This window comes from Pristis pectinata, chromosome 21 (assembly GCF_009764475.1).
Source record: "Pristis pectinata isolate sPriPec2 chromosome 21, sPriPec2.1.pri, whole genome shotgun sequence".
Taxonomy (NCBI): Eukaryota; Metazoa; Chordata; class Chondrichthyes; order Rhinopristiformes; family Pristidae; genus Pristis; species Pristis pectinata.
This window is the reverse complement of record NC_067425.1, coordinates 452,647-477,057: the sequence shown is the minus strand read 5'-3', so window position 1 is coordinate 477,057 and position 24,411 is coordinate 452,647. Positions and strand designations below refer to the sequence as shown.

The following is a 24,411-nucleotide window of genomic DNA, read 5'->3' as shown; positions in this document are numbered from 1 at the left end:
TAACTACTTTAAAACTAATAGAATCATGGTCACTAAACCCAAAGTGCTCGCCAACAGACATTTCCGCCACTTGCCCCACCTCATACCCCAGGAGAAGGTCCCTCTCCAGTAGTTCCCTCCATATATTGATACTTTTCTTGGACACATTTCACAAATTCCACCCCATCCGAGCCTTTTACACTATGGTTGGCCCAGTCAATATTAAGGAAGTTAAAATCTCCCCCTAATACTACCCTATTATGTTTACAATTAGCTGCAATCTCTCCACGTATCTGCTCCACCAATTCCCACTCTTGGTGGGGGGGCGGGGGGTGCTATATTACAATCCCATCAGTGACCATCTCCTTCTTGTTTCTAAGTTCTACTCATACGGACTCACTGGATGATCCTGCAAGAATATCCTCTCCAAGGACCGTTGTTATGTTGTCTTTCATCAAGAAAGCAATTCCCCCTCCTCTCTTACTTGCACCTCTGTCACGCCTGTAGCATCTGCATCCTGGAGCAATGAGCTGCCAGTCCTGCCCTTCCTTCAGCTATGTTTCTGTTATGGCTATAATATCCCAGTTCCCAGAGCCAATCTATGCCCTGGTTCATCTGCCTTATCTGAAATAAAAGCAATTTAAACCAACAATATTTTCTCTCCCTTTACTGTGCTGCTGCTTATCCTGATAACACTGCAGCCAATGCTCTCATTGGCTACAGTGTTATCCCCTGATTTCTCATCAGCCACTCTACTGCTCAGGTCAGCCCCCCCACCCGCCACTCCAGTTTAAACCTTCCCAAGTAGTACGAGCAAATCTCCAAGCCAGGATATTAGTCCCCCTCCAGTTCACGTGCAACTCATCTCTCTTGTACAGGTCACTCTTACCCCAGAAAAGATTCCAATGATCCAAGAACTTGAATCCCTGCCCCCTGCACCAGCTCCTCAGCCACGCATTCATCTGAGCTATCTTTCTATTTTTATCCTCACTAGCACGTGGCACTGGGAGTAAGCCAAAGATTACTAGAGCAGGATAAAATGTCAGCACAACATTGTGGGCTGAAGGGCCTGTACTGTGCTGTAATATTCTATCTTCTATGTATATTCTATGAACTACCACGGAGAACCTGCATCTTAGGTTCTCTCCTAACTCCCTATACGCACTACACGGGACCTCATCCTTCTTTCTATCTACATTGCTACCAACATGAACCACTACCTCTGGATGCTCACCCTCCCCCTTGAGAACATTCTGCAGTCACTCTGAGAGATCCCTGACCCTTGCACCTGGGAGGCAGCACACCATCCTGGTGTCTCTTCTGCGACCACAGAATCTCCTGTCTGTCAAAAGCAAGAGTCAATGTCGAGTTTATTGTTATATGCACAAGTACACGTATGTACAGAGAAACTGTACATGGACTGCAGATGCTGGAATCCATTTGAAAAACACAATGATGCTGGAGGAACGAAGCAGGCCAGGCAGCATCTGTGGAGAAAAGCAGGCAGTCAACGTTTCGGGTCAGGACCCTTCTTCAAAACTGAAGATAGGAAAAGGGGAAGCCCAATATATAAGAGGGAAAAACAGAGCAGTGATAGGTGGACAAAAGATGGAAGGCGGGGTGGGCACAAGATGATGATAGGTAGATGCAGGTAAGACATAGTGATAGGAGGAGGTGGAGAGAGCAGATCCACTGGGGGATGGGTCAAAGATAAGGAGACAAAGGAAAAAAAGGTAGAAAAAAAGATAGGCTAGGAAAGGGAAGAAGAACAGAAGCATGGTTGGGAGGGGGGGGGGAGAGGTTTGTGGGGAAAGGGGATGGGGATTACTTAAAGTGGGAGAATTCAATGCTCGTGCCATTAAGCTGCAAGGTTCCAAGACAGAAAGGTTCCACTGCCAGGAGTCCTCTGCCTCCTCCACTGCCAGGAGACAGAGATTCACCAGCACCTCCCTTAATATTATCTACTGCATTCAGTGCTCCAAGTGTGGCCTCCTCTACACTGGTGAGACCAAACGCAGACTAGGTGACCGCTTCGCAGAACATCTGCACTCCGTCCGTAACTGTGATCGGCATCTCCCCATTGCCAGTCACTTCAACTTCCCCTTCCACATGATCACTAATATGTCAGTCCTTGGCCTCCTCCACTGCCGGGAGAATTTCAAGAGCAAACTGGACGAACAGCACCCCATTTTCTGTCTTGGAACCTTGCAGCTTATTAGGGCTTTACTCATTGGAGAGAAGGAGGATGAGGGGAGACATGATAGAGGTATACAAAATATTAAGAGGAATAGATATAGTGGACAGCCAGCGCCTCTTTCCCAGGGCACCAATGCTCAATACAAGAGGGCATGGCTTTAAGGTAATGGGTGGGAAGTTCAAGGGAGACGTCAGAGGGAGGTTTTTCACCCAGAGAGTGGTTGGTGCATGGAATGCGCTGCCTGGGGTGGTGGTGGAGGCTGATACGTTGGTCAAGTTCAAGAGATTGTTAGATAAGCATATGGAGGAATTTAAGATAGAGGGATATATGGGAGGAAGGGGTTAGATAGTCTTAGGAGTGGTTTGAAGGTTGGCACAACATGGTGGGCCGAAGGGCCTGTATTGTGCTGTATCGTTCTATAGTTCTCTTCTTCCCTTTCCTAGCCATTGACTGCCTGCTTTTCTCCACAGATGCTGCCTGGCCTGCTGAGTTCCTCCAGCATCATAGTGTTTTTCACATACATGTATGCACAGGTGCAATGAAAAACTTATTTGCAGCAGCATCACAGATACATATCATGATATAAGCAGCATTCACAAGAAAACATAAATTTTCCACAATTTTGACAAGAAAGACCACAATTAGAATTAAAAAAAAACAAAGTCCATTTCAGTGCAAAGTGATCCAAATGGTCAGAGTGTTGCTAAACAGTCGCGATTAGGATTTGGCCGGATTTGGAGTATTGTGTGCAGTTCTGGTCACCTAACTACAGGAAGGATATCAGTAAGATTGAAAGAGTGCAGAGGAGATTTACTAGAATGTTGCTGGGTCTTCAGGAGTTGAGTTACAGGGAAAGATTGAACAGGTTAGGACTTTATTCCTTGGAGCGTAGAAGAATGAGGGGAGATTTGATAGAGGTTTACAAAATTATGAGGGGTATAGACAGAGTAAATGCGAGTAGGCTCTTTCCACCTAGATTGGGAGAGATAAGTACGAGAGGACATGGCTTTAGAGTGAAAGGGGAAAGGTTTAGGGGGAACCTCTTCACTCAGAGAGTGGTGGGAGTGTGGAACGGGCTGCCAGCTGATGTGGTAAATGTGGGCTCACTCTTAAATTTTAAGAATAAATTGGATAGATACATGGACGGGAGAGATCTGGAGGGTTATGGACTGGGTGCAGGTAAATGGGACTAGTGAAATAAAGTTTTGGCACAGACTAGAAGGGCTGAATGGCCTGTTTTCTGTGCTGTAGTGTTCTATGGTTCAAGAATTGATTGGTTGAAGGAAAGCAGCTGTCCTTGAACCTGGTGGTGTGGGACTTCAGACTTTTGTACCTCCTGCCCAATGGTAGCTGCAAAAAGATGCCATGGCCCTAACTATCCTCTCCTATCACTACCACCCCCTGCCTGACTTCTGCCTTACCTGCTGAACCACAGAGCCAGTCTCAGTTCCACCAACCTGGCTACTGCTGCTGTGCCCAGAAAGGCCTCCCCCAGCAGTATCCAAAGGGATATACCTGTTGCTGAGGGGAACGGCCACAGGGGTACCTTCCCTTACCTCTCCTGGTGGTCACCCAACTATCTGCAGCCTGCACCTAAGGTGTGACCACCTCACCAAAGCTTTTGTCTATGATGGTTTCAGCATCCCGGATGACCAGAAGTACGTCTAAGTTTAGCTCCAATTCTTTAATTGGCTTGATGTTAGGAAGTAGAGGGTGATGGTGGAAGTTTGTTTTTCGGATTGGAGAACTGTGACTAGTGGTGTTCCCCAGGGCTCGTTGTTAGGCGCATCATTATATCTACATCAATGAATTGGATGAGAATGTGCAAGGCATGGTTAGTAAGTTTGCAGACGACACTATAATAGGTGGCATCATTGACAGTGAAAATAGTTAAGATCGTAATCAGGATTTACAGGGGAATCTTGATCAGTTACATAAGTGGGCAGAGGAATGGTAAATGGAGTTTAATTCAGACAAGTGTGAGGTGCTGCGTTTTGGGAAGGCAAATGAGGGTAGGTCTCTTGTGAATGGTAGGCCCTGGGGAGTATTGTAGAACAAAGGGACTTGGGAGTTACAAGTACATGGTTCCCTGAAAGTAGTGTCGCAGGTAGACAGGGTGGTGAAGAAGACTGTTGGCATGCTGGCCTACATCAGTCTGGGCATTGAGTATAGAAGTTGGGATGTTAAGTTGCAGTTGTACAAGACATTGGTGATGCCATATTTGGAATATTGTTTTCAATTTTGGTCACCCTGCTATAGGAAAGATGCCATTGAACTGGAAAGAGTGCAGAGCAGATTTATGAGGGTGTTGCCGAGACTCAAGGGACTGAGTTATGGACAGAGGTTGAGCAGGGTGGGACTTTATTTATTGAGTGTAGGAGAATGAGGGATGATCTTGTAGATAAAATTATGAGGGGCATAGGTAGGGTGAATGCATACATACAATCTTTTCCCCAGGGTTGGAGAATCAAGAACTAGAGGACAATAGGTTTAATATGAGAGGGGAGAGATTTGAAGGGAACCTGATGGGTAACTTTTTCACCTAGAGAGTGGTCAGTATATGGAGTGAGTTGTGAGGGGAAGTAGTTGAGGCAGGTACATTAACAATGTTTGAAGGGTACTTGGAGAGGCACATGGAGGGATATGAGCCAAGAGCAGGCAAATGGGACGAGCCTAGATGAGAATCTTGGGTCGGTATGAATCAATTGGGCCAGAGAGCTAGTTTCTGGGCTCTGACTCCATGATAGGTTGTTTTCTTTGGAGCATTGTAGGCTGAGGGGAGACCTGACAGAAGCTAATAAAATTATTAGAGGTATAGATAGAGTAGACAGTCAGAATCTTTTTTACCCAGAGTAGAAATGTCAAATACAAGAGGGTGTGTATTTAAGGTGAGGGGGTAGGGAGGGGAGTTTAAAGGAGATGTCCATGCCAAGTTTTTTTTTACACACAGAGTGGTAGGTGCCTGGAACAGGCTGCCAGGGGTAGTGGTGGAAACAGATATGATAGGCTTTTAGATGGACAAATGAATATACAGGGAATGGAGGGATATGGATCATGTGCAGGCAGAAGGGATTTAGTTTAATTTGGTATCATATTCTGCGCAACATCGTGGGCCGAAATGCCTTTTCCTGTGCTGTACTGTTCGATGTTCAGTACAGCACAGGATCCCCCACAATGTTCGAGGGGGATGGGAACCAGAGGGGTAGGTCAGTGGGAGAAGTGCATGGGGTAAATTCAGATCTAACATGTAGAGAGGCTTTGAGGAAGGAGAATCAGAGTATAGGGTGTAAAAGTAGAAAGGTGGATGGACTAAGGTGCATTTACTTAAATGCAAGAAGCATCAGGAATAAGGGTGATGAACTTTTGAATAAGTACATGGGACTATGATATTGTGGCTCTTGCAGAGACTTGGCTGTCACCAATGGATATTGAATATTCCTGGATTTCAGTGTTTTAAAAGGGATAGGGAGGGGGGGAGAAGAGGAGGAGGGGTGACGTTACTGGTCAGGGACACTATTACAGCTGAAGAAAGGGTGGATAATGTAGAAGGATCATCTCTAGAGTCAGTATGGGTGGAAGTTAGGAATAAGAAAGGAGCAGTTACTCTACTGGGAGTATTCTATAGGGCCCCCGGTAGCAGCAGGGATACTGAGGAGCAGATTAGGAGGCAGATTTTGGAAAGGTGCAAGAATAACAGGATTGTTATCATGGGAGACTTCAACTTCCCAAATATTGATTGGCACCTGCTTAGTACCACAGGTTTAGACAGGGCAGAGTTTGTTAAGTGTGTCCAGGACAGATTCCTGTCACAGTATGTTGACAGGCTGACTAGAGGGAATGCCATATTAGATCTAGTATTAGGTTATGAACCGGGTCAGATGACAAATCTCTCAGTGGGTGACCATTTGGGGGACAGTGATCACTGCTCCCTAACCTTTAGCATTATCATGGACAAGGATAGGGGCAAAGAGGACAGGAAGATATTTAATTGGGGAAGGGCAAATTATGAGGCTATAAGGCTAGAACTTGCGAGTGTAAATTGGGATGACATTTTTGAAGGGAAATGTACTATGGAGATGTGGTTGTTGTTCAGGGATCTCTTGCACGATGTTAGGGATAAATTTGTCCCGGTGAGGCAGAGAAAGAATGGCAGGGTGAAGGAACCATGGGTGACAAGAGAGGTGGAACAACTAGTTAGGAGGAAGAAGGCAGCGTACATAAGGTATAGGCAGCAAGAATCAGATAGGGCTCATGAGGAATATAGGGTAGCAAGGAAGGAACTTAAGAAGGGGCTGAGGAGAGCAAGAAGGGGACATGAAAAGGCCTTGGCGAGTAGGGTTAAGGAAAATCCCAAGGCTTTTCTCACTCATGTGAAGAGCAGAAGGATGATGAAAGTAAAGGTAGGACCGATGACAGACAAAGGTGGGAGGATGTGCCTGGAAGCTGTGAAGGTGGGTGAGGTTCTCAACAAATACTTCTCTTCAGTATTCACCAAGGAGAGGGGCCTTGATGACACTGAGGACAGTGTTGGTAAGGTTAATGTTCTAGAGCATGTTGATATCAAGAGAGAGAATGTGTTGGAGCTGTTAGAAAATATTAGGACAGATAAGTCCCCGGGGCCTAACGGAATGTTCCCCAGGCTGCTCCACGAGGCAAGGGAGGGGATTGCTGAACTGTTGGCTAGGATCTTTGAGTCCTCATTGTCCATAGGAATGGTAGCAGAAGATTGGAGGGTGGCAAATGCTGTCCCTTTATTCAAAAAAGGTAGTAGGGATAGTCCAGGGAATTATAGACCAGTGAGCCTCATGTCTGTGGTGGGCAAGCTGTTGGAAAGGATTCTTAGAGATAGGATCTGTGAGCATTTAGAGAATCATTGTCTGATTAGGGACAGCCAGCATGGCTTTCTGAAGGGCAGATCATGTCTCACAAGCCTGATAGGATTCTTTGAGGAAGTGACCAGGCAGATTGATGAGGGTAGTGCAGTAGATGTGGTCTACATAGATTTTAGTAAGGCATTTGACAAGGTTCCACATGGTAGGCTTCTTCAGAAGGTCAGAGGGCATGGGATCCAGGGAGGCTTGGCCGTGTGAATTCAAAATTGGCTTGCATGTAGAAAGCAGAGGGTTGTGGTGGAGGGAGTGCATTCAGAGTGGAGGGCTGTGACTAGCTGTGTCCCACAAGGATCGGTTTTGGGACCTCTACTTTTTGTGATTTTTATTAATGACTTGGATGAGGGGGCTAGAAGGGTGGGTTGGCAAGTTTGCAGAGGACACAAAGATTGGTGGTGTTGTGGATAGTGTGGAGGGCTGTCGAAGCTTGCAGAGGGAAATTGATAGGATGCAGAGCTGGGCTGACAAGTGGCAGATGGAGTTCAATCCAGAGAAGTGTGAGGTAGTACTCTTTGGAAGGACAAACTCCAATGCGGAGTACAAAGTAAATGGCAGGATTCTGGGCAGTGTAGAGGAGCAGAGCGATCTGGGGGTTCATATCCACAGATCACTGAAAGTTGCCTCACAGATGGATAGGGTAGTTAAGAAAGCTTATGGGATATTAGCTTTCTTAAGTCAGGGGATCCAGTTTAAGAGCCGCGAAGTGATGATACAGCTTTACAAAACTCTGGTTGGACCACACTTAGAGTACTGTGCCCAGTTCTGGTCACCTCCTTACAGGAAGGATATGAAGGCGTTGGAAAGGGTGCAGAGGAGATTTACCAGGATGCTGCCTGGATTAGAGAGTATGGATTATGAGGAGAGACTAAAGGAGCTAGGGCTTTACTCATTGGAGAGAAGGATGAGGGGAGACATGATAGAGATATACAAGATATTGAGAGGAATAGATAGAGTGGACAGCCAGCACCTCTTTTCCAGGACGCCAATGCTCATAACAAGAGGACATGGCTTTAAGGTATTGGGTGGGAAGTTTAAGGGTGATGTCAGAGGGAGGTTTTTCACCCAGAGAGTGGTTGGTGCATGGAATGCGCTGCCTGGGGTGGTGGTGGAGACTGATACATTGGACGTTCGAGAGATTGTTAGATAAGGATATGGAGGAATTTAAGTTAGAGGGATATGTGGGAGGAAGGGGTTAGATAGTCTTAGGTGTGGTTTGAAGGGTGGCACAACATGGTGGGCCGAAGGGACTGTATTGTGCCGTATTGTTCTATGGTTCTATGGTTAAATATCTTCCTGTCCTCTTTATTCCTATCCCTGTCCATGACAATGCTAAAGGTTATGAAGCAGTGGTCGCATTTCCCTAAATGCTCACCCACCGATAGATCTGTCACCTTACCCAGTTCATTACCTAAAACTAGATCTAATATGGCAGTCCCTCTAGTTGGCCTGTCAACATACTGTGACAGGAATCTGTCCTGGACACACTTAGCTAACTCCGCTCCATCTAAACCTTTGGCACTAAGCAGGTGCCAATCAATATTTGGGAAGTTGTAGTCTCCCACGATAATAACCCTGTGATTTTTGCATCTTTCCAAAATCTGCCTCCCAATCTGCTCCTCAGTGTCCCTAATACTCCCAGTAGAGTAACTGCTCCTTTCTTGTTCCTAACTTCCACCCACATTGACTCTCGAGAGGATCCTTCTGCATTATCCACCCTTTCTGCAGCAGTAATAGTGTCCCTGACCAGTATCGCCATCCCTCCTCCTCTTCTCCCCGCCTCCCTATCCCTTTTAAAACACTGAAAACCAGGAATGTTCAATATCCATTCCTGTCCTGATGTCAGCCATGCCTCTGTAGTAGCCACGATATCGTAGTCCGATGGACTTATCCAAGCTCTCAGTTCATCTCCCTTATTCCTGATGCTTCTTGCATTTAAGTAAATGCACTTTAGCCCATCCACCTTACTACTTTTTATAGCCTGTACTCTGCTTCTCCTTCCTCTACCTGTTAGATCTGACTTTTCCCCATCCCCTTCTTCCTCTGACCTACTCCTCCGGTTCCCATCCCCCTCTCAAACTAGTTTAAACCCTCCCAAACCACGATAGCAAACCTGGCTGCAAGAATATTGGCACCCCTCAGGTTCGGGTGTAACCTGTCCTCTCTGTACAGGTCCCACCTTCCCCAGAAGAGATCCCAATGATCCAAAAATCTAAAACTTTCCCTGCTGCACCAACTTCTCAGCCACGCATTTATTTGCCATCTCCTCCTATTCCTACCTTCACTATCACATGGCACTGGCAGGAATCCTGAGATTGCTACCCTTGAGGTCCTGTTCTTCAGCCTTCTGCCTAGCTCCCTAAACTCACCTTTCAGGACCTCATCCCTCTTCCTAACTATGTGGTTGGTACCAACATGAACCATGACTTCTGGCTGTTCTCCTTCCCGCTCAAGAATCCTATGGATCCGATCAGTGACATCCCGGACCCTGGCACCTGGGAGGCAACATACCATTCATGCTCACTGCCACAGAACCTCCTATTTGTTTCCCTGACTATTGAGTCCCCTATCACTACTGCCTTCCTCTTCTCCTCCCTTCCCTGGGACCTGGCTACTGCTGCTTGATCCCTGCAAGTCATCCCCCTCAATAGCCTCCAAAGCAGAAAACCTGTTATTGAGGGGAACAGCCTCCGGGGTCCTCTGCACTATCTGCCTGTTCGTTTTCATTTTCCTTTTCTCTCCCGACAGTCACCCTTCTATCTACTTTCTGGACCACAGAAGTACCTGCTCTAAGGGGGGTGACTGTCTCCTGATGCACAGTATCTACATAACTCTCTCCTTCCCTGATGCTCCGCAGTGTTTGAAGCTGCAACTCCAGCTCATCAATTTTGAGTCAAAGTTCCTTCAGCCCCAAGCACTTACTGCAGATGTGGTCATCGTGGACCACAGCAAGGTCCATGAGCTCCCACATCAAGCAGCTGCAGCACACCACCATGTCCTCCATCTGAACTAATTCTTTTCTTTCCCCCTACCTAGTTTTGTTTTCCTACTTAAAAATTTATAACAGGTAAAACCTTACCTTTACCTACCAGCTACTCTCCCGCCTTGCCCCTTTACACCAAAGCCCCTTGAGCCAAAGCCCAAAACACTCTGCTCCCACTCACTCCGCTGCCCGCTCCGACGCTGCCCGCTGGATATGGCAGATGTCTTTTTAAACTGCGCGTGCGCTTCCGACTGACGTCACGCGCCTGTGCAGTTACTCCCCGTTATCCCCAAAACCATTGGAGAGAAAAAAAAACACTTATCTCTTCGGAATTCCTCGGCTGCTCACTTCTCGGTCCCGATCGAGACACCAAAGACTTCCCTTCGCTTTTTTTTTGATGATAATTGCATCATCATTTTCCAAACCAAAAGCATCACTAATTGATTTTACTTACAATCAGCATTAAAGACAATCTAGTGTAATTAAATTATTTCAGTTCTTTTCCATTTACACACCTGATTAACCTGTTGCTTCATCCACCACTCCATGAATGTTACATATGCTTCAACCAGCTGAGTGCTAAGTAAACTGAGCGTTGTGTTCTGAGTGGCTGCTGCTATGGAGACCTGTACTAATGGAACCAGCAGGAGATAGTTTGTTTCTGAAAGACAGCTGCTGGAGGGTTGAATCTTCTGGTAGTAAGACAGGACATTCTTCATGGCCTTGGCTGCATCTGTAAGCAAACTCATGACGCTATAACAAATTTGCATACATTTATAAACTGTGACCAACTGACACAAAACAATTATTTGGGGTATAATGACTGGCACATATTTAGCACACTTCCAAAACAGCAATGATGAACCTATATAGCATCTTTAATGTTACTAAATATACCAAGGTGCTTCACAAATGAGTGTAATCAAACAAAATTTGACATTGATCTATATAAAGAAATTGTAGGTAAAATTATTAAAACTCTGGTAAATGAGGCAGATATTAGGGAGAATCTCAAATCAAGAAAAGAGCAATAACTTAGGAAAGAAATTATAGACACTAGGGCTGAGACAGCTAAATATATGGTCACCAATGGAAGAGCAACAAGCAAGAGGTTGGAACTGCCGACAAAGAGATTGTATGGCTAGAGGTTGTTACAGAGATAGGGAATGGAGATACTGTGGGGGATTTGTAAACATGGATGAGCGGTTTTGAATCAAGGTGCTGGCTGATCAGGCTGAAAAAGGTCTTGGCATAATTTAGGATATGATATTGGCATTGGTTTGTTATTGTCAGTTGTACTGAGGTACAGTGAAAAGCTTGTCTTGTATATAGTTCGTACAGATCAATTCATTACACAGTGCACTGAGGTAGTACAGGCTAAAAACAGTAACAGAATACAGAGTAAAGTGTCACAGCTACCGGGAAGTGCAGTGCAGGTAGACAGTAAGGTGCAAGGTCATAACAAGGTAGATTGTGAGGTCAAGACTCCATCTCATCGTAAAGGGAACCGTTCAATAGCCTTATCACAGTGGGATAGAAGCTGTCCTTGAGCCTGGTGGTATGTGCCCTCAGGCTCTTCTGCCTGATGGGAGAGAAGAGAGAATGACCCGGATGGGTGGGGTCTTTGATTATGCTGGCTGCTTCACCAAGGCAGCGAGAGGTATAGACAGAGACCATGGAGGGGAGGCTGGATTCTGTGATATGCTGGGCTGTGTCCACAACTCTCTGCAGTTACTTGTGGTCCTGGGCAGATCAGTTGCCATACTAAGTCGTGATGCGTCCAGATAAGATGCTTTCTATGGTGTATCGATAAAGGTTGGTGAGTGTCAAAGAGGACATGCCAAATTTCTTTAGCCTCCTGAGGAAGTAGAGGTACTGGCGAGCTTTCTTGGCTGTGGCATCTACATGGTTGGATCAGGACAGGCTATTGGTGATGTTCACTCCAAGGAACCTGAAGCTCTCAACCTCAACACCACTGATGTAGACAGGTGCATGCATACCGCACCCTTTCCTGAAGTCAATAACCAGCTCTTTTATTTTGCTGACATTTAGGGAAAAGTTGTTGTCATGGCACCATGTCACTAAGCTCTCTATCTCCTTTCTGCACTCTGACTCATCGCTGTTTGAAATACACCTGCTACGGTGGTATCATCTGCAAACTTGTAGATGGAGTTAGAGCAGAGTTTGGCCACACAGTCATGAGTATATAGGGAGTAGAGGGCTGAGGACACAGCCTTGTGGGGCACCAGTGTTGAGAATAACTGTGCTGGAGGTTTTGCTGCCTATCCTCACTGATTGCAGTCTGTTGGTCAGGAAGTCAAGGATCTAGTTGCAGAGGGAGGTGTTGAGTCCCAGGTCTCGGAGTTGTTGATGAGGTTGCTTGGAATTATAGTATTGAAGGGGGAGCTGTAGTCAATAAACAATAGTCTAACATAGGTGCCTTCACTGTCCAGATGCTCCAGAGACGAGTGTAGGCCCAGGGAGATGCCGTGCACTGTAGACCTGTTTTGGCGGGAGGTGAATTGCATTGGGTTGAGGTTTTCCAGGAGGCTAGAGTTAATGCATGCCATGACCAGCCTCTCGAAGCACTTTGTGATGGTGGATGTCAGAGCCACCTGTTGGTAGCCATTAAGGCACATTACCTTGTTTTTCTTAGGTACTGGAATGATGGTGGTCTTCTTAAAACAGGTGGGAACCCCAGATTGAAGCAGGGAGAGGTTAAATATGTCTGCAAATACTCCTGCCAGCTGATCAGCACGATATCTGAGCACACAGCCAGGGCCAGATGCTTTCCTCCGGTTCACTCTCTGGAAGACTGGTCTTACATCCTCGACGGTGACCATGGGTTCAATTGCATTGGAGGCTGTCAGGGTGGGTGGTGACAAACCACTCCCCTCCTGTTCAAAATGTGCATAGAATATGTTAAGCTCATTAGGAAGGGATGCGCTGTTGTTGACTATGCTGCCCGATTTTAGCACGTAAGCCCTGCCACAACTGACGGCTGGTCTGGGACTCTATTTTGAACCGGTATTGTCTCTTGGCATTCCTGATTGCTTTATGGAGGTTGTATCTTGATTTCTTGTAAAGGTCAGGGTCACCTGATTGGAATGCAGCAGTCCTCAACTTCAGTAAGGAGTGGATATGAACAGAGTTTTGGATATGTTCAAGTTTATTAGGAGTGGAAGGTAGGAGATTAGTCAGGAGACCAGTAAAATAGTTAACTTAAAAATCAAAGGCATGTAAGAGGGATTCCATAATAAATGGGCTGAGCCAAAAGTAGAGTCAGGCTATGAAATGGAGATCAGTCATGCAGCATAGAAACAGGCCCTTCAGCCCATGTCCATGCTGGACATCAAGTGCCTACCTCCACCATCCCTACTTCCTAGCATTCAGCCTTCTGTGTTTTTTTAAGTGGCTACCTAAACACTTTTAAATGTTGCGTGAAAATAGGCAGTCTTATTGATGCATGGATGACTATTAAAATATGAAACATCTTCAAAAAAAAGGTAGATTGAGCTGCCAGTTTGATTAAAATCTATTATTGAATGAAATCAATTATCCTTCAGAATCTTTTATTTCTAAAGGATAATTGATATCTTTTCATGTTGAATGTTGAAAATTGATATCTTCTTATGTGGATGTCGAAAATCTGAAATTAAACCAGAAAACTTTGGAAATCACTGTATCTTGGCACATGTGACAATAATAAACCAACTTACCAATTTAAATGCATTGTAAATCCTTCTGAAAAAGAGGCTTCAGAGACCCAGAGTGTGTGCTGGGTCTGGACCAATCATCTGGGCCTGAATCCAGATCCATGTCCCTATTTAGAGTCATATACAGCCTTTTGGCCCACCACATCCATACAGACCTTTTCGCCTTACCTTTTCCTATCCTATTTGCTCACATTAGGATCATATCCTTCTATGCCTTGCCTATTTAAGTGTCATTCTACATTCCTCAAACATAGTATTTGATTTCAGCGCGTCCACTGGCCAATACTGTATATGTCCTCCCCTTATTTGACTTCCCAAAATGTATCACTTCACACTTTTGGACTTATCTACTCCCTCCTTAGTGTTCATACCTTGCAGGGGGGATTGTGCTGATTCCATGTTAGTGGGAGTCATAGTCTAGAGTACAGAGTCATATAGCGTGGAAACAAACCCTTCGGCCCAACTCGTCCATGCCGACTGTGTTGCCCAGCGAGCAAGTCCCAGTTGCTCGCGTTTGGCCCATAGCCCTCTAAACCTCTCCTATCCACATACTTAGCTAGATGGCTTTTAATCGTTGCTAATGTGCCTGCCTCAACCACTATTTCTGGGAGCTCATTCCGAATATGCACCACTCTTCATGTGAAAAAGTTACCCCTGATGTCCCTTTTAAAGCTCTCACCTCTGATCTTAAACCTATGTCCTCTTGTTTTTATCACCTCCTCCCTGGGAAAAAGACGATGTGCTCGCTAGTTTAACAACATCTTTCCTAAAACAGGGTGAACAAAACTGTACATGATACTCCAAATGAGGCCTCAGCAACATCTTATATAATGGCAACACAACTTCCCAACTCCTATACTCAGTGCCCCAACTGAAGGCCAGCAAGCCATCGCCTTCTTAACCACCCTAGTTACCTGTGATGCTGCTTTCAGCAAACTGTGCACTTGCATTCCTAGGTCCCTCTGTTCCATAACACCTCACAGGGCCCCACCTTTCAATGTATAAGGCCTACCCTGGTTTGATCTCCCAAAATGCAATACCTCAGATTATTCTGGATTGAAAGCCATCTGCCAATCCTCAGCCCATATACTGAGCTGATCAAGATCCCCTTGTAATTTTTCATAACCTTTTTACACTATCTACAGTACCACCAATTTTAGTATCATCTGCCAACTTACTAACCATGCCTTGTACATTCACATCAAAATCGTTCATATAAATTACAAACAACAGAGATCCCAGCGCTGATCCCCATGGCACATGACTGGACACAGGCCTCCAGTCCAAGAAACAACCTTCAACCATCACCCTCTGCACCCCACCACTGAGCCAATTATGAATCCAATCCGCTATCTCCCCCTGAATCCCATGCGATCTATCCTTCCAGACAAGCCTGCCATGAGGGACCTTGTCAAAGGCCTTGCTAAAGTCCATAGAGACAACATCCATTGCCCTCATCTACCCTCTTGGTTACCTGCTCGAAGAACTCCAAGAGATTTGTCAGACACAACTTCCCATGCACAAAGTCACGCTGACTGTCCCAAATCAGACCCTGTCTCTCCAAGTGTTCATAGAGCCTGTCCCTCAGAATTCCCTCCAGCAATTTACCCACCACTGATGTCAGACTCACTGGCCTGTAGCTTCCTGGCTTGTTTTTGCTACCCTTTTTAAACAATGGCACCACATTAGCCACTCTCCGGTCCTCCAGAACGTCACCTGTTGCCAGAAATGAAACAAAAATCTCTGCAAGGGCTCCACAATTTCTTCTCTAGCTTCCCACAAGGTCCGAGAATGCACCAGGTCAGGCCCTGGGGATTTATCCACCTTAATGCACTTTAAGGCCTCCAATACCTCCTCCCTGCTAATTCATATGTGGTCTAAGACATAGAGTCATATAGCATGGAAAAAAGCTCTTCAGCCCAACTGGTCCACGCCAACTGTGTTGCCCAGTGAGCTGGTCCCATCTGTCGGCATTTGGCCTATAGCCCTCTAGACCTCTCCTATATTGCCTTGAGGAAAGGAAGTAGTATGAGTGCGGTTTCCTGTACTCGGTGTCAGATGTGGGAGTTCCCGAAGCGTCCCTGCCTCCGGGAAGGCTACATCTGCACCCAGTGTGTCGAGCTGCAGCTCCTAAGGGACAGTGTTAGGGAACTGGAGATGCAGCTCGATGACCTTCGTATGGTCAGGGAGAATAAGGAAGTGACAGAAAGTAGTTATGGGCAGGTGGTCACACTGGGGCCACGGAGGTCAGGCAAGTGGGCCACAGTCAGGAGGGGGACGAGGAAGAGTCAGGTACTAGAGAGTACCCCTGTGGCTGTACCCCTTGACAACAGTACTCCTGCTTGAGTACTGTTGGGGGAGACAGCCTACCTGGGGGAAGCAAAAGTGGCAGTGTCTCTGGCACAGAGTCCAGCCCTGTGGCTCAGAAGGGTAGGGAGGGAGAGAGGAGGGCAGCAGTGATAGGGGACTCTATAGTTAGGTAGGCAGACAGGCGATTCTGTGGACGCAGGAAAGAAACTCGGAAGGTAGTTTGCCTCCCAGGTGCCAGGGTCTGGGATGTTTCAGACCGCGTCCAAGATATCCTGCAGAGGGAGGAAGAACAGCCAGAGGTCGTGGTACATATTGGTACCAACAACATAGGTAAGAAAAGGGATGAGTTCCTGAAAAAAGACTATAGGGAGTTAGGAAGGAAGTTGAGAAGCAAAGGTAGTAATTTCAGGATTACTGCCTGTGCCACATGACAGTGAGTATAGGAATAGAATGAGGTGGAGGTTAAATGCGTGGCTGAGGGATTGGAGTAAGGGGCAGGGATTCAGATTTCTGGATCACTGGGGCCTCTTTTAGGGCAGGTATGACCTGTACAAAGAGAATAGGTTGCACTTGAATCCCAGGGGGACCAATATCCTGGCGGGGAGGTTTGCTAAGGCTAGAATTGTTGGGGGGTGGGATCCAAACTGGAGAGACTGGGGAAGAGGTGCTTGGCTCTCAAACAGAGAAAGCTAGTAGTAGGTACAAGAGGGAGGATAGGCAGGTGATAGAGAAGGGACATGCTCAGACTGGTTTGAGATGTGTCTATTTTAATGCAAGGAGTATTGTGAACAAGGCGGATGAGCTTAGAGCTTGGATAAATACTTGGAGCTACGATGTGGTGGCCATTACAGAGACTTGGATGGCTGAGGGACTGGAATGGTTACTTCAAGTGCCGGGTTTTAGATGTTTCAGAAAGGACAGGGAGGGAGGCAAAAAAGGTGGGGGAGTGGCACTGTTGATCTGAGATAGTGTCACGGCTGCAGAAAAGGTGGAAATCATGGAGGGACTGTCTACGGAGTCTCTGTGGGTGGAGGTTAGGAACAGGAAGGGGTCAATAACTTTACTGGGTGTTTATTGTAGGCTGTCCAACAGTGACAGGGTTATTGAGGAGCAGATAGGTAAACAGATCCTAGAAAGGAGTGAGAATAACAGAGTTGTTGTGATGGGGGATCTTAATTTCCCAAACATCGATTGGCATGTCCAGACAGTGAGGGGTTTAGATGGGGTGGAGTTTGTTAAGTGTGTTCAGGAAGGATTCTTGACCCAATATGTAGATAAGCCTACAAGAGGAGGGGCTGTGCTTGGTTTGGTATTGGGAAATGAACCTGGTCAGGTGTCAGATCTCTCAGTGGGAGAGCATTTTGGAGATAGTGATCATAATTCTATCTCCTTTACGATAGCATTGGAGAGAGATAGGAACAGACGGACTAGAAAGGTGTTTACTTGGAGTAAAGGGAATTAAGAGGCTCTCAGGCAGTAAATTGGAAGATTAAATAGGGAACAGATGTTCTCAGGGAAAAGTACAGAAGAAATATGGAAAATATTCAGGGAATATTTGGGTGGAGTTCTGCATAGGCATGTTCCAATGAGACAGGGGAGTCACGAGAGGATACTGGAGCTGTGGTGTACAAAGGCTACAATAAATCTAGTCAAAAGAAAAAGAAAAGCTTACAAAAGGTACAGAGAGCTAGGTAATGTTAGAGATCTGGAAGAGTATAAGGCTAACAAGAAGGAGCTTAAGAAGGAAATTAGGAGAGCCAGAAGGGAACATGAGAAGGCCTTGGCGGGCAGGATTAAGGAAAACCCCAAGGCATTCTACAAGTATGTGAAGAGCAAGAGGATAGGATGCGAAAGAATAGGGCCTACCAAGTGCAGCAGTGGGAAAGTGTGTATGGATCCGGAAGAAATAGCAGAGGTACTTAATGATTATTTTACATCAGTATTCACTATGGAAAAAGATCTGGGCATTTGTAGTGAGGACTTGCAGCAGGCTGAAAAGCTTGAGCATGTAGATATTAGGAAAGAGGAGGTGCTGGAACTTTTGGAAAGCATCAAGTTGGATAAGTCGCCGGGACCGGATGAGATGTACCCCAGGCTGCTGTGGGAGGTGAGGGAGGAGATTGCGGAACCTCTGACGATGATCTTTGCATCATTGATGGAGACGGGAAAGGTTCTAGAAGATTGAAGGGTTGCAGATGTTGTTCCCTTATTCAAGAAAGAGATAGCCCTGTAAATTATAGACCAGTGAGTCTTACCTCAGTGGTTGGTAAGCTGATGGAGAAGATCCTGAGAGGCAGGATTTATGAACATTTGGAGAGGTATAATATGATTAGGAATAGTCAGCATGGCTTTGTCAAGGGCAGGTCCTGCCTTACCAGCCTGATTGAATTTTTTGAGGATGTGACTAACAGTAGATGTAGTGTATATGGATTTCAGCAAGGCATTTGATAAGGTACTCCATGCAAGGCTTATTGAGAAAGTAAGGAGGCATGGGATCCAAGGGGACATTGCAGTGTGGATCCAGAACTGGCTGGCCCACAGAAGGCAAAAAGTGGTTGTCGAAGGGTCATATTCCGCATGGAGGTCGGTGACCAGTGGTGTTCCTCAGGGATCTGTTCTGGGACCCTTACTCTTTGTGATTTTTATAAATGACCTGGATGAGGAAGTAGAGGGATGGGTTAGTAAGTTTGCCGATGACACAAAGGTTGGATGTGTTGTGGATAGTATAGAGGGCTGTCAGAGGTTACGGCGGGACATAGATAGGATACAAAGTTGGGCTGAGAAGTGGCAGATGGAGTTCAACCCAGATAAGTGTGAAGTGGTTCATTTTGGTAGGTCAAATATGATGGCAGTGTACAGCATTAATGGTAGGACTCTTGGCAGTGTGGAAGATCAGAGGGATCTTGGGGTCTGAGTCCATAGGACGCTCAAAGTGGCTGCGCAGGTTGACTCTGTGGTTAAGAAGGCATATGATGTATTGTCCTTCAACAATCGGGGAATTGAATTTAGGAACCAAGAGGTATTGTTGCAGCTATATAGGACCCTGGTCAGACCCCACTTGGAGTACTGTGCTCAGTTCTGGCCACCTCACTACAGGAAAGATGTGGAAGCCATAGAAAGGGTGCAGAGGAGATTTACAAGGATGCTGCCTGGATTACGGAGCATGCCTTATGAAAGCAGGTTGAGGGAACTCGGCCTTTTCACAAGATCACAAGACAAGGGAGCAGAAGCAGGCCATTCGGCCCATCGAGTCTGCTCCAAGGAAAAGGGAAAAAGAAATGGGGTGGGGAAAAAAAACTATTCTAATCCCATTTTCCAGCCTTATCCCCATATCCCTTGATACCCTGACTATTTAGATATCTGTTTATCTCCTCCTTGAACACCCCCACTGATCTGGCCTCCACTGCTGTGCGTGGAAAGGAGTTCCACAATTTCACCACCCTCTGGGTAAAGAAATTTCTCCTCATCTCTGTCTTGAAACTGTACCCTCTAATTCTAAGATTCTGCCCTCTGGTCCTGGACTCGCCCACCAAGGGAAACAGCCTAGCCACATCTACTCTATCCTTACCTGTCAACATTTTAAATGTCGCTACGAGGTCCCCTCTCATCCTTCTGTACTCCAGTGAGTACAGTCCAAGAGCCGACAAACGCTCATCATACTTAAGCCCTTTCATTCCCGGAATCATTCTCGTAAATCTCCTCTGAACCCTCTCCAACGTCAGCACATCCTTCCTAAGATGTGGGGCCCAAAACTGCGCACAGTATTCCAAATGAGGCCTCACTAGTGCCCCGTAGAGCCTCATCAACACTTCCTTACTTTTATACACTATACCTCTCGAGATGAATGCCAACATAGCATTCGCTTTCTTAACCACCAATCCAACCTGGTGGTTAACTTTTAAGGTATCCTGTACGAGTACCCCCAAGTCCCTTTGTAGTACCGTACTATCAATCTTCTCTCCTTCTAGATAATAATCTACCCGCTTATTTCTGCTTCCAAAGTGTACAACTGCACATTTCTCAACATTGAATCTCATTTGCCATTTCCTTGCCCATTTATTATTCAGTTCCCTCTGCATCCTTTCTATTTCCTCCATGCTCCCTACTCCTCCACTTATCTTGGTGTCATCCGCAAACTTAGCCACACAACCATTTATTCCATCATCCAAATCATTGATGTACAAGGTAAAAAGGAGCGGCCCCAACACCGACCCCTGCGGCACACCACTAGTAACCGGTAACCAACCAGAACGAGATCCTTTTATTTCCACCCTTTGCTTCCTGCCAACCAGCCAATGCGCCACCCATTTTGCTACCCTACCCATAATTCCATGACCTCTCATCTTATTAATCAGTCTCTTGTGAGGCACCTTATCGAAGGCCTTTTGAAAGTCTAAATACACAACGTCTACCGCCTCTCCCTTATCCACCCTACCTGTGATTTCTTCAAAAAACTCCAATAGGTTGGTCAGACAGGACCTCCCCTTCACAAAACCATGTTGACTAGGTCCAATCTTGCCTTGCGCCTCTAGGTATTCGGTAACCTCCTCCTTGAGGATAGATTCCAATAATTTTCCCACCACTGACGTCAGACTAATAGGTCTGTAATTGCCTTTGTGCTGCCTCCCACCTTTCTTATACAACGGAACTACATTCGCTACCCTCCAGTCCTCCGGAACCATGCCAGAATCTATTGATTCCTGAAAAATAATCGCCAATGCCTCCGCTATCTCTACAGCCACCTCCTTCAGAACCCGGGGATGCACTTCATCCGGTCCGGGAGACTTATCAGTCTTAAGCCCCTTTAGTTTTCCTAGCACCTTCTCCCTATTAATCTCAACTGAACTCAGTTCCAATTCGTGAGACTCCTGACTAACGGGCACATTGCTTATGTCCTCCACGGTGAAGACCGATGCAAAATATTCATTCAATTCCCTTGCCATCTCACTATCGTCCATTATAATACCTCCTGCACCGTTATCAATTGGTCCTATGTCAACCCGTGTCTCTCTTTTATTCCTTATGTATTTAAAAAAACTCTTAGAATCCTTCCGAATGTTGTCTGCCAGCTTCCTTTCGTAACTCATCTTTGCTTTCCTAATGACCTTCTTAGTTTCTCTCTGCAGATTTTTAAAAACTTTCCAATCTTCTGTTTTCCCACTAATTTTTGCTACTTTGTACGCCGCCCCTTTTGCTTTTATTTTATCCTTCACCTCCCTCGTTATCCACATCTGTGCCTTTTTTCCATTCAAAACCTTCTTTTTTCTTGGAATATATCTGTCCTGCATTGTCCTTATTTCCTGTAGAAATTTCTTCCATTTCCCCTCTGCCATCCCTCCAGCTAACTTACTCCTCCAATCAATTTGGGCCAACTCTTCTCTCATTCCTTTGTAATTTCCCTTATTCCACTGAAATATCGATACACCAGTTATCAGCTTCTCCTTCTCAAACTTGAAACTAAACTCAATCATATTGTGATCACTTGTTCCCAGTGGTTCCATTACCTTTAGTTCCCTAATCACCTCGGGTTCACTACACAGCACCCAATCCAAAACAGCCGATCCCCTGGTGGGCTCCTCAATAAGTTGCTCCAGAAAAACATCCCTTAGACATTCCACAAACTCACTCTCCTGAGTACTACCGCCTTGCTGGATTTCCCAGTCCACCTTCATGTTAAAATCCCCCATAATTATCTTCACATTGTCACTCTGGCACGCTTTTTCTATCTCAATCTGCAACTTATGGTCCACTTCCTGACTGCTGTTCGGGGGCCTATATATGACTGCTACTATTGTCCTTTTACCCTTGCTATTTCTTAGCTCCACCCATAAGGATTCCACCTCCTCTGACCCAATGTCCTTCCTTTCTATTGATTTTATATCGCTACCAACCATCATGGCCACACCTCCCCCTCTGCCTACCCGCCTATCCTTCCTATACACTGTATACCCCTTGACATTCAGTTCCCAATCACATCCATCATGAAGCCATGACTCAGTGATTGCAACGATGTCATATTTATTAACCTGTAGTTGTGCCACTAGGTCATCTACTTTATTCCTGATGCTACGTGCATTTAAATATAGTACGTTTAGACTGGTATCTGCTATTGATTTTATTGTACTTCTATTGTTCAGCAGATTATCCTGACTTTCTACCTGTCCATCCTTCTTACTATCTTCGCTACCTACTATCTTAGACATGTTTGTGTAGACCTCATCCCCTATCCTAACATTCAGTATCCTAACATCCTCATCCCCGATCCTAACATTCTGTATCCTAACATCCTGATTTGTTGTACTTCTATTATTCAGTAAATTATCCTGACTTATCACCTGCCTGTCATTCTTGCCATCCTCAATGGATTCGTTTCTATACACTTCCTCCCTCACCTTAGCATCTTGTAACCTAGCATCCTGGTTACCATCCCCCTGCCAGATCAGTTTAAACCCTCCCCTACAACTAAATTAAACATTCCCACCAGGATATTGGACCCTTTGGAGTTTAGGTGCAATCCATCCTTAGCAAATAGGTCTTGCCTCCCCCAAAAAAGGTCCCAGGTATCCAAGAATCTGAAGCCCTGCCCCTTGCACCAGTCACTCAGCCACGCATTTAACTGCCAGAGCTTTCTATTCTTCCTGTCATTGACACGCGGCATGGGTAGTAGTCCTGAGATTACTACCCTTGAGGTCCTACTTTTCAACTTTCTCCCTAATGCCTTTTCTCCTTGGACCGATGGAGGATGAGGGGGGACCTGAGAGAGGTATATAAGATGATGAGAGGTATTGATAGGATAGATAGTCAGAGGCTTTTCTCAAGGGCTGAAATGGTTGCCACAAGAGGACATAGGTTTAAGGTGCTGGGGGGTAGGTATAGAGGAAATGTCAGGGGTAAGTTTTTTACTCTGAGAGTGGTGAATGCATGGAATGGTCTACCAGCAACGGTGGTGGAAGAAGATATGATAGGGTCTTTTAAGAGACTTTTGGATAAGTACATGGAGCTGTGAAAAATAGAGGGCTTTAGGTAAGTCTAGTAATTTCTAAGGTAGGGACATGTTCAGCACAGCTTTGTGGGCTGAAGGTTTTCTGTGTTTCTATCCATGTACTTATCTAGATGGGTTTTAAATGTTGCTAATGTGCCTGCCTCAACCACTGGCAGCTCATTCCAAATACACACCACTCTTCGTGTGAAGAAGCTGTCCCCGATGTCCCTTTTAAACCTTTTGTCTCTGATCTTAAACCTATGCCCTCTTGTTTTTAGCATCCACTACCTGGGAAAAAGACTATGTGCTTTCACCCTGTCCATGCCCCTCATGATCTTATACACCTCTATCAGGTCACCCCTCAATCTCAAACATTCCAGGGAGAGTCCTAGTCTACACAACCTCTCCTTGTAACTCAGGCCTCCAAGCCCAGGCAACATCCTAGTAAATCTTTCCTGCTCTCTTTCTAGCTTAATAACATCCTTCCTATATAATAGGGTGACCAAAACTGTACACAATACTTCAACTGCGGCCTCACCAAAGCCTTATTTAACTACATCATAACTTCCCAATTCCTATCCTGATTGATGAAAGCCAGCATGCCAAACACCTTCTTCACCACCCTATCTACCTGTGACACCGCTTTCAGCAAATTATGCACTTGCACTCCTGGGTCCCTCTGTTCCAAAACACTCCCTAGAGCCCTACCATTCACTGTATAAGCCCTACCCTGGTTTGATCTCCCAAAATACAATGCCTCACACTTATCTGGATTGAAAGCCATTTGCCAATCCTCAGCCCACATACCTAGCTGATCAAGATCCCCCTGTAATTTTTCATAACTTTCTACACTGTCTACGATACCACCTATTTTAGTATCACCCGCAAACTTACTAACGATGTCGCGTACATTTACAAATAAATCATTTATATAATATCACCTCTCATTTCCCCCATTTCCTTAGCCTTATCATTTTCTCCACAGTAAAAACTGAAGAGAAATATGCATTAAAAATCTCTCCTATTTCTTTTGGTTCCACACAGATGGCCATGCTGATCTTTAAGGGGATCTATTCTCTCCCTCGCCACCCTTTTACTCTTAATATGCCAATAGAATCTCTTGGGAGTTTGCTTTACTTTGCCTGCCAGCTCTTTCTTATATCCTGTTTTTGCCCTCCTACGCTTCTTGTGCTTATCAAGAGATTCACTCGTTCCCAATTGCTTATGTGCAGTGTCGACTCACTCTTTTCCTTAACCAGAGCCTCAATATCTTTCCTCAACCAGGGTTGCCTAATCCTGCCAGCCTTGCCCTTCACCCTAACAGGAACATACAGGCCCTGAACTCTTGACATCACACT

The 24,411-nt window shown here is 45.7% G+C and overlaps 1 protein-coding gene across 1 annotated transcript in view; it reads right to left on the bottom strand.

Annotated features, from left to right (window-relative positions):
• The window catches only part of LOC127581248 (uncharacterized), a 195,530-nt gene that overhangs the window by 116,737 nt on the left and 54,382 nt on the right, over positions 1 to 24,411 (bottom strand). Inside the window, exon 6 of the mRNA XM_052035449.1 lies at positions 10,561 to 10,778. Within this exon, the coding sequence (XP_051891409.1) occupies positions 10,561 to 10,778 (218 nt within the window). The remainder of the gene's footprint in view (positions 1 to 10,560; positions 10,779 to 24,411) is intronic.